Raw genomic sequence first — 15,818 nt, forward strand, 5'->3', positions numbered from 1 at the left:
CCAGTCTCCACCATAGTTTTTTTTAACCAGCTCTCTCCACCACAGTTAACAGCCCAGGCGCTAAATGATAAATAATTACACTGCGGCTTCTCTAGCTCGATCCAGGAATTTAAAATCTCAACTAATTTTGCAGGCTTTTTTTTTTAATTTAATTTGGCAATTTTCTGTTCTCTTTCTCTTTCATCGCAGTTCAGACACAAAGCAGTTCTACCGCCAGCCGTAGATCCGGCTTCTCTCTCTTGTTCTGGCTTCTGATCTTCTTCCAATGTCGCAGTTCCCTTACGCGCTATCTATATGTTTGCTGCTATCGGTGTTTTCTCTGTACATTGAAGCCTCTGTTCACGACTACAGAGGAGAGAAATTCGTCGGCAAAGGTAACGCCTTCGTGGTGCACGGAGGGAGTGAAGGGATTTACTCTTCCCTCGGTAATCATAATGAGACTTCCGTAGCTGCGAATGGCGATTCTTACATAAAGTGAGTTTCTTTTCACCTCTGCAACTCACAGTCACACTGATCTCTGGGTTTTGCCGGGGGTTTTGGTGCGTGCTAGTTGCTAACTTTGGCGGGATGGAGTGGGGGCTTTGCTTGATGTTGAAAGTGCTTTCCCATCAGCTTTTTTATGGCTGTCCTGTGATTTTTGAGCGGCTAACATGACTAAATTTTGTTGGGCAGTGATACTGATTTCATGATTGCTTTCCAAAAAAGTAATTGAGAACTCTGGGCAGGTTGACTTTCGTCTCTCTAGCTTATGAGAAGATTTTACGATGTAGAAGGAATTCTAGCCAATTAGCTTGGGAGAGTGACATCAAATAAAAGAGTGAATACTGGCTGCTAGATTTGTTTCAATCTGTAAAGCATAAAATATTTCTTGTTGGGTTTGAATCTAAACTTGTTATGTCCGAAAGGACTTTTGGAAAGATTCATGAGAAGTGTGATGGAAAGGAAAAACTTATTGGAATACTTATGCTGCTAGTTTGTCTTGTCAGTTCCAAATTTGATTATACAAAAACTTTATAGGTTATATGCAAATTTTAGGATGGCTTTGTTTGAAATTCTAAGTTTTTCATTCTACATGGCCTTGCTCTGTTACTCTTCTGACGATTATTTAAGAGTTTTGGTGTTTTGATAGAAACTGCTGGTAAATTGGACCCTCTAGGCCCATCATTTTTCATTGTTGTGTTCCCTTGCATAAGATCAGTATATATTTGCTCTTGTAACACAGCTTGATGTCATTTGAAAACTAGATTTGAAAGGATCACATTCCGCCGACCCAAGGAATCAAGTAACTTCAGCTCGTTGCCAATTCAAGCTGTTATCTTTGAAGTTGAAGATAGGGAGACAATTGGTGGTTCGGCCTATGGTGGTCAAAGGGCTGTGTGTTGCACAGGTGATCTTGCTAAACTGGGTGTATGCACTGAAGGCCAGGTCATTTACCGCCCTTCAACAATAAACTCTGAGTGGCCTCAAGTTTATAGCATCTCATTTAACACAAATGAGGAAGAAGCATCACTGCCACTAAGGTCTATACAAATAACAAAAACTGGGATGTATAACTTGTATTTTATTCATTGTGATTTGAGCCTTAAAGAAGTGGCTGTAGAAGGGAAAACTGTATGGAAGAACCCTGCTGGTTATCTTCCTGGCAGAATGGCACCGCTGAAGAATTTTTATGGGTTCATGTCCCTTGCCTTTGTTTTGCTTGGGATCTATTGGTTCTCTCAATATGCTAGATTTTGGAAGGAAGTATTTCCACTGCAGAACTGCATCACTCTAGTTATAACACTGGGCATGTTTGAGATGGCGCTATGGTACTTTGACTATGCCGAGTTCAATGAAACCGGAGTCAGGCCAACTGGGACAACAATATGGGCAGTGACCTTTGGCACCATTAAACGCACAGTGGCACGCCTTATCATTTTGATGGTTTCAATGGGCTATGGAGTTGTGAGACCTACCCTTGGTGGGCTTACGTCAAAGGTGGTTATGCTTGGATCCACCTTCTTTATTGCGTCTGAAGTCCTTGAGTTGATTGAAAATGTTGGAACAATCAGTGATCTTTCTGGAAAAGCAAGACTGTTTTTGGTTCTTCCTGTTGCATTATTGGATGCATTCTTCATCCTATGGATTTTCACCTCACTTTCTGCAACTTTAAATAAGCTTCAGGTATTCACCTACTAGGATATATCTTCACTTCACGTTCGTTTGAAGAAAATTATAAGGATAATATATTTCTGGGATTGAAGTATGAGTTTCGGGTCCTTTTTTTCTTTGGTTATCTGTTATAAAGCATCAAGCAAGATCAACTTATCTTGTGAATTTTATTATAGTGATATTACTAATGATTTAACCTGCTTATGCAATGTGACAGGCTAGAAGGATGATGGTGAAACTAGACATGTACAGGAAGTTCACTAACGCCTTGGCGGTAGCAGTGATTGTATCTGTGGGCTGGATATGCTATGAGGTAATCCCATCCACAGACCCACAGAAATACATGTGTTATGGAAACTATGAAGTGTATGTTTTGCTTTCGCAAGCTTGTGAAAGATAATTGTATTACATTACGATGCAAATGACTCTGAAGCATGAGATGGAACTATGAACTGTAATTTGTTAGTCTATTCTCCAATCCATTACCTAATAGGGTATATAGCTAAGTTACTTTTTTAATTAGTTATGTACTGGTGGATTTATGAGACTATATATATATATATATATATATATATATCACGAGGTCTTATATAGTTAGAACCGGAGGTTGTGTGTGTGTGTGTGTGTAAGAAGTAAGCTTTATAGTTTACAAGAAAGGTTGAAACACATATAATGGTTCTTCTTTTCTCTATTAAAGTACATAATCGATTTCTCGGTAACTCACTTTTTCCCCCCAATTCTGTATTATCAGCTTTATTTTAAATCCAATGATGTATACAACGAGCAGTGGCAGAATGCATGGATCATCCCTGCTTTTTGGCAAGTTCTGTCTTTCTCTCTCTTGTGTGTCATCTGCGCTCTCTGGGCACCATCTCAAACTTCTTTGAGGTAAATTCCTGCTTCTACCAGTAGTTACTTTAAGAAATCCTCAGGCAAACTGCAAGCCAAGGATTAACAAACATCAGGTATATTAAGCAGCTACCACATTTTTCATGCTTATATGTCCAATTTTTCATCAATGATTGGTTTTATCTACCAAGAAATTTCTCAACTCTTCCATTTTTCATTGGAATCTTATTTGTTAAATAGAATTGGACTATGTTTTGCCTTCAAGCTGGCATATATGCGTGTTATTTTAACCAGCCACTTTATTCTCACGATTGCCTCTGTTCTTGCAGATATGCATATACCGATGATGCTGGCGATGTGTTTGACAAGGATGATACCAGCTTGACCCTCATAAAACCATCCCCAATATCATCTTCAAAGGATGTTCGAAGTGTGGTAGACGCTGGATCAGTGCAAGACAGCAATGGAGTTTCAAATGGTGACATAGAAGAAAAGACAGAATAACCTAGAATATGCATATGATCCTGGACCACCTCCTTTGTACCCATCCTTAAAGTTAGCTATGTATACCTCTTTTTGTTTTTAATTCTTTTATCTCCTACATCAGTCTTCCGTGTTGCTTTCTTGATAGTTGCAGTTTCAGCTGCTCACAAGGAGATTGAACAACATGATAGTTTTTCTTGTTCATGATGAATTTGTGATCAAATTATTTATATTATCAAGCGACCAATGGGACACTTCATTTTTCGCCTTATGCATTTTTTTCATGTTCAAGTTAAGCCGTCTCCTCGTAAAGCATTGGCGATGATCTGAATCCTTTAAAAAGTGCCCCCCCCCCCCAAAAAAAAAAAAAACCAAAAACGGAATGCCAGACTGATTTGGCTTAATAAAGATTTTAATGGATGTTAAAATGTGGAATGCGGGCAGATTTGAATTGATGTGACAAATGCATCAGATAGAAACAGGTTTAATAAGAAGTATATATACAAGTGAAAGAATTCAAGAAATTTCACCTCAAGTTTTTGCATTAATATGTGCGATGTACTATTGAATTTGTTTATGTGCCGTTTACTTCCCAATAAATGGCATCAGAATATCAAGCGTCTAGGCGAAGCCACCTAGTAGTCGGGAAACAGATTTCTTTCTGCACCTTAAAATTTGCGCCCAGTTTTATATCAAATAGAACCACTTTCAAGGTATATATATATATATATATATCAAATAGAATTGAATTTAATAAAGAGTACATAAATGAAAAAAAACTCGTAAGCTTTTAGTCTTGAGATTTTTGAATTAAAATATGACGTTGGATCTACTTACATGCATCCTCTTACGGTTCTTTTGTCCCTTTTTAAAGCTGTTGCCCCATTCCATTTCCAGCCAAGTTTTTTTTTCACTCAAAATAGATAAACTAGTAAACTTCTTTCCCGTTTAAATACCTATTTTTCCCGGCCAAAGCCAAAGTTAAAATACCCAAGTCACTTCTTCATATCTCAGATTTTTACTCAAGTTGACGTTTCTGGAATAATTTTGAAATATAAGAGCCAGAGCGCCGGTTGGATGCATGGATCATCCATGTACTTTGCAAGCGTCGTCTGTGTGTCGCCGAAAGCACAATCTCAAAATTCAACGTCGTAGCCTAAAGTCTAGTTATAACATTACCTTATGTTGAGTAATCGTCTGGTAGTCTCAATCTAAAGAAATTGGCAAATCATTGCAAATATTTTAATGCGCTTTTCAGAATCTACCTCGAGTTTATCAATTCTTTTCCATTTTCCTTCCGAGATTTGTATCTGTGCTCCTTTTTAAGCAGCGAGCTTTATTTTCTCAATATTGCCTTGTTAATAGTCTACGATTAAATTCCATATCAAGTGACAAATATATATAACTGAGATGAGTCATAAATCAAAAACATAATAGTTCGATCCTATTTGTTTGACATGAGTAAGCTAATAAATACACTAATTGACCACTTCACCAGGCTCATTGTATAGACTCTAATTTTAAAATTTTCACCGTTGAGTGCAACGACGTCTTGACCAGCAGCTTAGGTCTGTTTATAATAATTTATAAACAGTTTTTTCATCGTGATTTACAGAATATGAGGATAATATATGAGAGGAGTTTTATCTTGACTTACATAAAACATACTAATATATGATTACAGTCGTGATTCCAAACAAGCTGAGGAAGAGGAAGAAGATGGGCTTTTACCGATGAGTTTGAGAATGATGATATTTGCCTGACAGTCGTAGAAGTACTACCAATTTCTCAAGTGATTTGAAAGCAAACAACACAGTGACTAGAATGCAGCAATGGAGCTTCACGAGGTCACTTGAAAGAACACAACACAAAAAGACTATAGTGCACGTAGTTGCGACCCTTGATATAAGCACTAAGCTACCCTTCTTTTTAATTATTCTTTTTATTTCTTTCACTATTCTTCTATACTGTTCTCTCATTAGTTGCAGTTTGTTAAGGAGATAGACTAACATTAAAGAATTCATCTTCATGATTAATTATGATCAAATCCTTTTTACCAACAAATTTATTAACGAAGAATCTTAGTGCATGTGTTAGGCAAAGAACATAACAAATCCATTCCTTTACGGTTTGAACATTGCTGCAACACAGAAATCGTGGAAATTTTCGGATAAAGAGACCATCAAACAATTCCTACAGAACACAGACAGACTAAAAACTAGGAAAAAGCGTATAGATATCTACCAAGTGCAATTGTTTCGACAAAGTCAAAACTATTGAGCAATTTCCTTTTTTTCGATCTCACAAGTAATTTCCATTTTTGTGCGCACAAGCTTTTCACTATTTTCCAATTCAAGATACATGAATCATGATTTCATTAGAGTATCAAACACAAAATGCCGGATGTGATGAGTTTATCTCAGATTTCATTTTCAATATGCATCTTATTACTGCCAAAACTGTCACATTGTACAAAAGCCATCTGAAGCTGCAAAGGAAGCTGGTTTTTTTTTTTTAAACATTATATTTCAGAGAACAATAACACACATCCAACAAAATCACATTACGAACAAATAAAACAAAATCTAGAATGTGGTAATAAATCAATAACATGCTTACATGGCAGAAGCATTCAGGCTGAGCAACTTGGCTTTGTAATGAAGCTATACCAATTCGTGGACAGACTATGAGCCTCTTCTGTTCCTGGGAATGATGGATGGTGAATCTTGGAATACCTGAGAGCTTGAGAGTGCTCAGTTTAGCCAGCATTCAGTTCCCCGAACGCTCCAGGGAAAAAAATTAAAAGAATGTGTCCTAGTTTCTAAGTTGCAAAACTCACGCCAATCCATCACTGAGATCTCCTCCTCGAGTGCAGGGAAGGAGGGACCCCTTCAAAAAAATCCAAAACAGCAGTCTCCAGGTCCTCAACTGAATATTTAATGTAGTTTTCTGGATGCCTTCCACTCTCTATGTGGCTCCTGAATCGCCCAAGGAATGACCTATATGCTGGGATTAGCTTCTCTGATATCGATATCCGAAGCTCTTCCCGGAGTTGAGAATCCGGTATCAACCAGGTAGCTTGGGTTCTATGAACCTCCTCAAACATAGCGTTGAAGGACTTGAACCTCTCTCTCAAAGCACTTTTGGAGACCCCAGAAGAAAAACCACCACTCACATGTAATCCTTCATCTCTCAAGCAATGCAATACTCTTACCCAAGTCGCTCTCTGGTAGCTAGTAGCTTCCTGCCGAAATTTCCCAGTTAGCTTCTTCAAATAATGGTCTCCAATCATCTCCCTCAATTCAGGAGACCCTTTTATCTTCTGAACAATGTAGTGAACGTTGTTCATCATAAACAAGTGAGACAAAGATGCATCCTTATAATGCTTGGACTTGCCGTCCAAGTTGAATTGCAAGATGACAATTATCCAAATCAAGTGAATAGCCAATGGGACTTTACCCTCTACTTCAGCAAAATCCATATCTGGGATTGAGGGATCACCAGAGTACCTTGACCCCGTCGATGGTTTAGACACTATAAGCGAGCTCAATGTCTGCTTGTAATCAGAGATCAAACTTATATAGTTCATGACATACCTTGTCAATGGATGAATTGTCCCACCAGGAACAGGAACCTTGGACGGTTCCCGAAGAACAGCATTCTCAAACTCAGATAATATACCCCTTACCGCCTCAGCCAACCGAGATAGTATCTCAGCAGCTTGAATACGAATGGACTCTGAAGACTTCGAATCAAACACGATATCAATATCAGGAATCAAATCCATCAAGCAATCATGAAGGTCTAAAATCTTGAACAATTTCTCAGGGGATCTCCTGCTTATACTGATAGCTTCAGCGAAATTGAAAAGCTGAATTGCCGGACCTTTAACTGTCTCCATAAAGCAGGCATCGTCAATAGCAGTCCCTAAGCCATCAAAGATTTGCTCACAGAGCTTCTTCTCGCTGGCAAACAATGTCCTAATACAAACCTTAGCTGCCCTTATCCACCGTCGGATCTTAGACTCAAGCTGTTCCCACTCCAACCTCTGAATATCACCGATGCTCAGCTTCTCAATCCCGAGTCTCCGGAAGTTCGCATCAACTGCTGATTTCCTCACACTACCATAAACCTGGATGCACTCACGCAGATATCCAGAAGAGATCATCCTCTCAGCGATGCTTCGAAGGTCGTAAATGGCATCAGAAGGTATCAGATCGATCTCGCGAATACTACTGGTGGATCGATAGCTACTATTAGCGGCGCTGGAAGCATCGCTGTTGTAGCGAAGAAGCTGTTCAGCTTTAATAATCGAAGAAGCATCATCTTCTTCTTCAACATTAGTATCGTCGCCTAGCTCAGCTCCTTCAGTAACCGAAGACCCAGAGTGAACCGAAGAGCTTGGATCGGTCAACGAATCGGTCTCGAGGGGGTTGGTGTGAGAAATCAGAATGTTACGGAATTCGTCTTCGAGACGAGCCATGGCGATCTGAATAGCAGAGTTGACTTTATCTTGCTCAGTATCGGAGATGGAAGCAGAAGACATGGAGCGTTGGATTTCATCTACAGCCTGCAAATAGCGATCAACCTCCTGACGGTCGCCTTCAAAGATCATTTTTTCGCGGGCCTCTTCGGACGCCGTGGAGTCCCAACGGAGTATAATCTTCTCCGCCGTTTCCAATGCTATCCCAGCATCCTCCGACGGCGGCTCCATCATAGCTGGATCGAATAAAGCAATGACCCTGATGCTACACAGGACAAGCAGTGTTTTTTTTGTTTTGGACTGAAGATACGCAGTTTAAAGTAAAGGGGAAACAAACTAAAGATGGCCGATGATGATGATGATGATGATGATTTAGAATCTGGGTGTGAGGATTTGGAGGAATTGGAGAAGGTTACGGGGGCGAAAAAGGGAAAGGAAGAAGATACTATTGTGGTGGAGCTTATAGTTATATCTAGGGAAAAGCCAAAGGGCAGTGGAGAGAGAGGAAGAGGAGGAGAGAGAGTGAGGCGCCGAGGACAGACAAATTACAGATAGAGACTGTAATTAAATTAGTTATAAATGCCAACCTTAAATTTCTAAATTACCCCTCCTTTAATCACCCGTTCCTTTTTTAAATTAGAGAGATTATTTTGAATTGAATTAAAATACAAGTACTAACAGCCTAAAATTGTAATTGTATTAAATCTGCAAGTTTTCATGTTATTATAGACTACAGACCTATTAGCAATAATCCTTTTCTTTTGGGGAAAAAAAAAAGTGTCATCAGTCTTCTTAGAAAGAAATTCATAAATGTCAATGTCAAATTCAACCATAAATTATCAATAATTCACACTAATTTTTAGTCGTAATTAATCCTGTTGTATGGTCCTTATTTGTAATTTCACCGAGCAAGGGCACGTTTTTGTCTGAATTTCGAATTGAGAGAGACTGCGCAGAGCTGGCGTTTGCTTATGTGGAAATTGAAGAGAAAGAGAAAGAAAATTTGTATGCTTATATGAACTGTGTAATAAAGAGAGAGAACGGGAAAGGCAAGATTCTTTCAAATTAAAATTATGTGCGCTTTTGAATTAAAAGACAAATATAAAGGAGGAGGAAAACAAATATCTTTGAATTTCAAACTTTATTTATAAATTTGTAGCTTTGTAAGGGAGTTGAAGATTTTGACGAGAAGGGAATTTAGATTTCTTTAATTGGATCAAACAGTAAGGACTAGCAGTATTTTTTTTTTTGGGATAAAATAAAGGTTCCCATTTCACCACCATTTGATCATATGATTTGATGGTTTATTTTATACTTATCCGATCCTTAATATAGAACCTAATTATTAATTTAATTTTGATAGTAAATATAAGATTTACTTCTTATATTTATCAATTTATTTCTAAATTATTCCTAGGATACTCTCTCAATCATAAACAAGTAGAAGAGAGAGGGCTTATCCAAAAAAAATAAAAGAAGAGGGAGGAAAGATATTAAAGAAGTTAATTATGATGTTTTAGAAAAAAAACATGTCATATTTCTTACAATAAACTAACTTACCTAACTTTCTTAATCTAATCAAATTAATTAAATAGGTCTTATATTAAGAATTGGAGGAGTATTCTCCAGTTTAGGGTTAATTGAAGGATCTATATCCTAAAACAAGAGCATCAGAACTGAGAAGTGTGACATTGAATAATTGAATATCAAGTAAAATATATGTAAAGCAGAGTGCTTTGTTGTTAAAAATAAAAAAGAAGAAGGAGAAGAATACAGAGTGCTATTGCTTTCAATACATGGAATCCCTTTTTTTTTCCCTTTTTGGTTGTTAACATATTATCTGGAGTGACTATTTAATAGTAGGATTTAGACCCCTTAATAACTGAGACCTTTTAATTCAACTTAAAAAATATTAATCATCATTTCATCATCTAATGGTATTAAAACGGGAGTTACAAAATTATTATTTTCTTGAAAAATAAACTAATGGTTAACATCCCTCGATTGAGTTTCAATTGATGAGCTGGAGGGAGTTTAAGTGGAGATCCAAATTCCTAATTTATATTACTATCGGTTCTTAATATAAAAACTAGACGGTTAATTTATGGATATTAAAAAAATTAGTTAAGTTAATTATTTATAACAAATATATAATAGTTTTTCTAAACTACTCTTCTTAATCATATATATTGAAACTATCTTTTAATTGGAAGCCTCTTATTACGTGCGATTAATATGAATATTTTAAATAAAACATTATAAATTTGAAAGACAAAACAAATTAAGGTTTTATATTTAAAATTAAAATAAATCTCTTATCTAATTTCTATATTTAGAATAGGTAGAATAGTAAATAAAAGTGAAATTATTCCCTTCATGGGAGATAAAAGGAAAAATAAACGAGCTAGTGTCAAGTGAGAATACAAATTGCAATCAGGATGACCATTTTCAGGGGATCTATAATTAAAAAAGTCCAATGGAAACTATGACTATTAATCCTGCAATAAATTTCATCGATATATATTTATTTACTCTTTAATTATGATTTGAAATTTGGAATCTTTTTTTTTTTTTAATTTGCGGGGATGTTCCACTTGAAATATGAATTGATTGAAGTATGGGCATATTATTCGTTTGACGCTGGTGGGCAAAGTGTAGCTATCAGGAAGCAAGCGGCTAGCTAGCACCTTCAATTTCAAAAAGCCTCCCACTATTCACATTCCACATTTCAATTCTGCTTTCCATGATTGAACGTATAATTACCTTTCAACTATTAATTTTGAAAAAAGATTAACCAATAAAAAGTAGCTACCCATAACAACAAGATAAAGTGCTACCTAAAAGATATTATTAGGCCAAATTTATATTTAAGAATCTAAATGTTCAAAACACACACACACACATATTAAAATATACCTTAGATATGATTTTTAATATCCGAATCCTTAGATATGATCCCCCCCCCAGTCATAGTGAAAAGGGTGTTTGTGCATTGAAAAAATATATATATACATGTTTTTCGATTCAATTATGCTAATTAAAGTTAAAGATTTTGAAACTTTGAGGGATGAGTGGATAACGCAGGTTTTAGTGCTAGGAGAATAATTCTCTCAGAACTGTTGGAACGAATTAAAATTTAATCTCGATTAGTATGTCAGTTAGTATACTCTTATCATGTCACAAAAAAGAATCTGGGAACTATACAGTGGATGCATATGTATATATCATGATCTCTTAATTATGAATTTTACTATTTTGAATAAACTAAAAATATTAAATACATTACTTAATTACTACATCCGGTCCTAATTATAAGAGCTAATTGACTAATTTGAAAAGATTAAGAAAATAAGTTAATTTAGTTATTTGTAATAAATATGTGTTGTTTTTCCTAAAATACCCTTACTAATCAAGTATGTTAATTAAAACTATTATTATTAGAAGAACTACCTTAAACAAAATACATAAATACTAGAGATAGAGTGAATTGGGATTTTTATATTTATGATCAAAATAAAAATCAAACCAGGTCTTATATTAAGAATCAGAAGTAGTATAATTCAATTGACATGATTTCACTCAAATACTCTCCTTTTTTTCACCAAACTAAAGTACCTTTTTGTAACGTTAAATCATATATTAATTTATAAGTTACACAAATTAGTGGACTAAAATCTTGGGAAGCCCATAAATTTAAATTAACTCTTCTATTTATGACAGAGAGTGTGATTCATAGAGTACATCATCATGTGACGATCGGTTATTTAAAAATTATAAAATGTTGGTTGATTAATCGTATGAGAAAATGCCTTGAAATTACAGAGCCGAAAATTCTGAATTCTGAGGATTATAAAACTCGTCTGATTGGCAGCTTGCTTGAATTGAATGGAAGATGTGTATGTAAGTTGCAGGTCAAAAAAGTTATGTAGCTGCTTGACGTAGACCTATTTTCATCACTAAAATATCTCTCTCTCAAATCAATTATGACAAAAGTGTCTTCATGAATACTCTCTCTCTCTCTATTTATATATATATATATATATATATATAAATGCTGCGAGCACCATAATTAACCCTGAGAGGGGACTTAATCACTCATCATACCCGATTTCCTGTGGTTAAGGATTTCCTCGGAAAATTTTTCAAACTTCATGATTGTTTGCTTTTGAAAAATTCTACGTATACTGTTTAATTTCCAGCCTTCTTGTTTTTTTGGCCTTTGGAGGAAAAAACGCCTCTTCTTAAGGACTTGCAGATGGGGGAAAAGACTAAAAAGACTAATTGGATTAGTTTTGTTTTAAATGATTTTACACCATATAACATAAATATAAGCATAAATATGTGAGGAAGATTTTGTCTCGGTACATAAGAATGCATTTCTTTTTGTTGCTTCCAAACGCACACAAAAACAACCATAATTTGTTTTTGTGGTAAAACAATCATTCTTTAAGTATCAAAGTTTAAATATCTAGAATCTATTATACATGAGGATAGTGAAATTGATGGAGATGTTTCTCATAGAATACAAGTTGGTTGGTTAAAGTGGAGGAAAACTACCAAAGTTATTTGTGATAAGAAGGTACCTGAGGAGTTCAAGGAAAAATTTTATCAGATTGCTATAAGATCAAGTATGTTGTACGATAGTGAATGTTGGGCAATAAAAAGAAAACAATAGCATAAAATTGGGATAGCAAAAATGAGGATATTGAGATGAATGTGTGGTCATACAAGCAAAAATAAGATCGAAAACGAAAATATCAGAGCAAGAGTCAGTGTGGCACCTATTGAAAAAAAAATAATTGAACATCGCTCGAGGTAGTTTGGATATGTGCAGAGAAGACTATTGGAGGCCTCGGTAAAGATAGTAGATTAGACAATACAGAATCCCATAAAAAAAAAGATAAAGGAAGACCGAGAAAAACGCTTTAAGAAATCATTGAACAAGACCTCTTAGTCAACAACATAACTAAGGATTTAATTGTTAATAGAGTACAATGGCATTATGTGATTTATGTAGCCAATCCCACCTAATGAAATGAGACTTATTGTTGTTGTTGTGGTACACAGAGAAAAGAATTCAAAAGTATTTTCATATTTAATTTTTATGTCCAGCATTACAAGTTAGAAGTGTCCTAGGCCTTTAACTGAAATTAAATCAATGAAAGACGATCATATATTTATCTCATATTAACATAGTTCATTCAAAATTTTACGTCGACAATATGGTTTAAAACTGACTATATAATATATATATATATATTTATATTTGTGACAATACATTGAGATGTAGGAGTTATACATATATTGGTCTGGACTTAAGTGCACAGAAATTTCCAAAATTTGAAGAGTTTGGATCCTCCAGAGCTTTATACTGTAGTCATTATAGAGTAAACAAGCAAACCCAAAAAATAGAGGAGGAAAAGAAAAAGAAAATAAAAGATTTAGTGATATGAAAAGGGGAAGAGTAAGTATGGTTCTTGCTTCCAAGTTCCAATACACTCATTTCCATTTCTATTTGTCACTTTTTCTCTTTAAATTTTACGAAGAATTTTAGGCAATCCTTAACACATTTGAATGATTACATTAGATATAATTGATTGATATAATTACCTCTAAAACTGGACAACATGTCCTGTTAAACTTGAGGTAAATGTGTATGTAGTTAAGTACTATTATGTCACACGCTAGTTCGTTTAATGAGATAATTGCTATGAAATCCCAAATAAAAAACATAATTATGAAAAAAGTCTCAGTAACAATAAAACAACCTATAATCATAAGTTTTAGAGTATAACTAGTCACTTGTCATTAGAACTTATTGATACTTCTTTAGTCCTATTTATAAATGACTTTTAATATATTTTATATAGATTAAGAAAAACTTTAAATTTCATTAACTCTTATTTAAAACTCAACAGATTTTTAACTTTATCCCTATTTAATATACACTATGTCTCATATAAACAAAGTCAACACAATAATAAGTTAAGAGTAAAATTATACATTCATACAAAAAATTTCTCTCAATACGCTATAAATAGAACCATAAAATATTTTCTCTCTCTGCCGTATAAATAGGACCAGAAAAGTAATTTTTTTCCGACCTCATTATAGTTTCTCCTATTTAATTAGCTTATAACACATAATTTATTGCCTATAAAAAAAGCCACTAATTTATTATTGAGCGCAACAATATTGCAAGCCAGCAGTGAGGCCTAGCGTAGGCTTGCCTCTATATGATCTCCAAATTAGTAATAAGTAGATTAGCAAATATAATTAAATAGCATATACTCCTTTTCACTCTTGTCGGGTTCCCAATAAATTAAATAAAATCAAATTAAATGAATATTTAAGGAAGTTGATTTATAATGTAATTGCCATCTAGGCCGACATTCACGTGCGTGTGTGCATGCACCTTCATATGCAAGCTCGCATAAAAAAGAATATTCTTATATTAAAAATAAATTAGTCAATCACACAGCACAGTTAGGAGACAAGAGAGAATTCAAAACATCACATACATAATTAAATTAAAAATACATAATTTAATTTTTGGAGAATCTTGTATAATGTGGTGGGCGTCAAGGTGGCACTTGCCGATATATAGATATATAGAGAGAGAGATTATTATTATCATATACTGTTCTTAAACCAACAAAAAGACAGATGATTATACAGTTTTAGAATGGAGTTGCACGAGCAGTGCAATTCAAGCAACCGAAACATCTTTAGATACACACACACAGCACACTATATATATATATATATATATATATCTATGTATGTATGTATTGCAGCTAAATTCTGGGTTAAATTAATTAAGATGAAACTTCTAGAACAACTTCATTTATTAATCACATTTTGCAAATTACCTTAATTTTGATGATTTCGTGTGTGTATGTGTGTATTTTTACTCTCTTTGATGAATGTTATGTAACTAATTTGCAAATATAAAAAAAAAAATTAGTTTACTTTTTTTGTATAAGTTGTGTGTGTGTGGGGTATTCACAGTTCTGTTTTGTTGTGAGCCATTACAGAGGCCTATGAGATTGAGCCTCTCAATTAATAAATATGATAGAGTTTTATTTATATTTATATATTAATTAATGCCCAGCTGTATTATGCTGTGTGAAATATGAACAACGGCATATGGTTGACTTATAACGCCATTTGTTATTAAATTAATTAAATCCTGTCCTTTTAAAAAATGATCCTGTCCTTTGTTCAGTAATCAAGCCCATTATGATGTTATTTTCATCATAAAATACATAAAACGAATAAGACAAAAGCAACAACACATGAGTTGTAATATTTGAATTTTTGCTACATTCTATATATAAATAACACTCCTTAATTAGTTTTCTTTTCTTTTTCTTTTTCTTTTTTTGTAAACAACGCTGGAATGCCTTGTATTAATTATTATTATTGGGAGGCTACTTAATTTCAATGTGACTTTTTTTAAAACCCCGTGTTCATATCCTTAATAAGCTCATAAAAGTTTGAGGTCCAGCGGGAGTTGTAGAAAATAGGCTGAGGGATGCCTTTGAAGCCGATTTTGGAATTTGCAAGCAATGCGTTGGTTTTTGTTTTCCGATGTTATTGTTTTTCCTCTTTGTGGGGCGGACGAGGAAGTACGGCTACACATATTCTGTACAAGTAACTGCCAACCCCCAATAGTATTCATTTTACTTAACCATGTTGTTTTTGTATGTTGTGTGCAAAAACCTAATATGACTCTATAATGGAATCCAACCAGATCGGATCATATTTGCTACTCAAGCCGGATCAGATTCTAAGCCGGGTGATCAGACCACCTGATATGATTTGGCTCGATTGAAACATTTTTATATAG

At 34.7% G+C, this 15,818-nt stretch overlaps 2 protein-coding genes across 2 annotated transcripts; one reads left to right on the plus strand and one right to left on the minus strand.

Annotated features, from left to right (window-relative positions):
• The first annotated feature begins 145 nt into the window (after positions 1-145).
• On the plus strand, positions 146-3,754 carry LOC114721571 (transmembrane protein 87A). The gene is made up of 5 exons (XM_028907410.1): positions 146-474; positions 1,245-2,163; positions 2,369-2,464; positions 2,903-3,039; positions 3,330-3,754. The coding sequence occupies exons 1-5, from the start codon at positions 266-268 to the stop codon at positions 3,502-3,504; spliced, it is 1,536 nt and encodes a 511-aa protein (XP_028763243.1). The 5' UTR covers positions 146-265; the 3' UTR covers positions 3,505-3,754.
• A 2,153-nt stretch (positions 3,755-5,907) lies between these two features.
• LOC114721570 (exocyst complex component EXO70A1) lies at positions 5,908-8,473 on the minus strand. The gene is made up of 2 exons (XM_028907409.1): positions 6,323-8,473; positions 5,908-6,218 (listed from the first exon to the last, which is right to left on the minus strand). The coding sequence occupies exon 1, from the start codon at positions 8,198-8,200 to the stop codon at positions 6,332-6,334; it is 1,869 nt and encodes a 622-aa protein (XP_028763242.1). The 5' UTR covers positions 8,201-8,473; the 3' UTR covers positions 5,908-6,218; positions 6,323-6,331.
• Positions 8,474-15,818: the final 7,345 nt, after the last annotated feature.

This window comes from Neltuma alba, unplaced genomic scaffold (genome assembly GCF_004799145.2).
Source record: "Neltuma alba isolate B1F8T4 unplaced genomic scaffold, ASM479914v2 tig00012046_pilon, whole genome shotgun sequence".
NCBI lineage: Eukaryota > Viridiplantae > Streptophyta > Magnoliopsida > Fabales > Fabaceae > Neltuma > Neltuma alba.

Coding starts and splice junctions, on each gene's coding strand:
- LOC114721571 (XM_028907410.1), top strand. CDS start 266: ATGTCGCAGTTCCCTTACGCGCTATCTATATGTTTGCTGCTATCGGTG. Junction 2,164..2,368: donor CAACTTTAAATAAGCTTCAG/GTATTCACCTAC, acceptor GCAATGTGACAG/GCTAGAAGGATGATGGTGAA. Junction 2,465..2,902: donor TGGGCTGGATATGCTATGAG/GTAATCCCATCC, acceptor CTGTATTATCAG/CTTTATTTTAAATCCAATGA.
- LOC114721570 (XM_028907409.1), bottom strand. CDS start 8,200: ATGATGGAGCCGCCGTCGGAGGATGCTGGGATAGCATTGGAAACGGCG.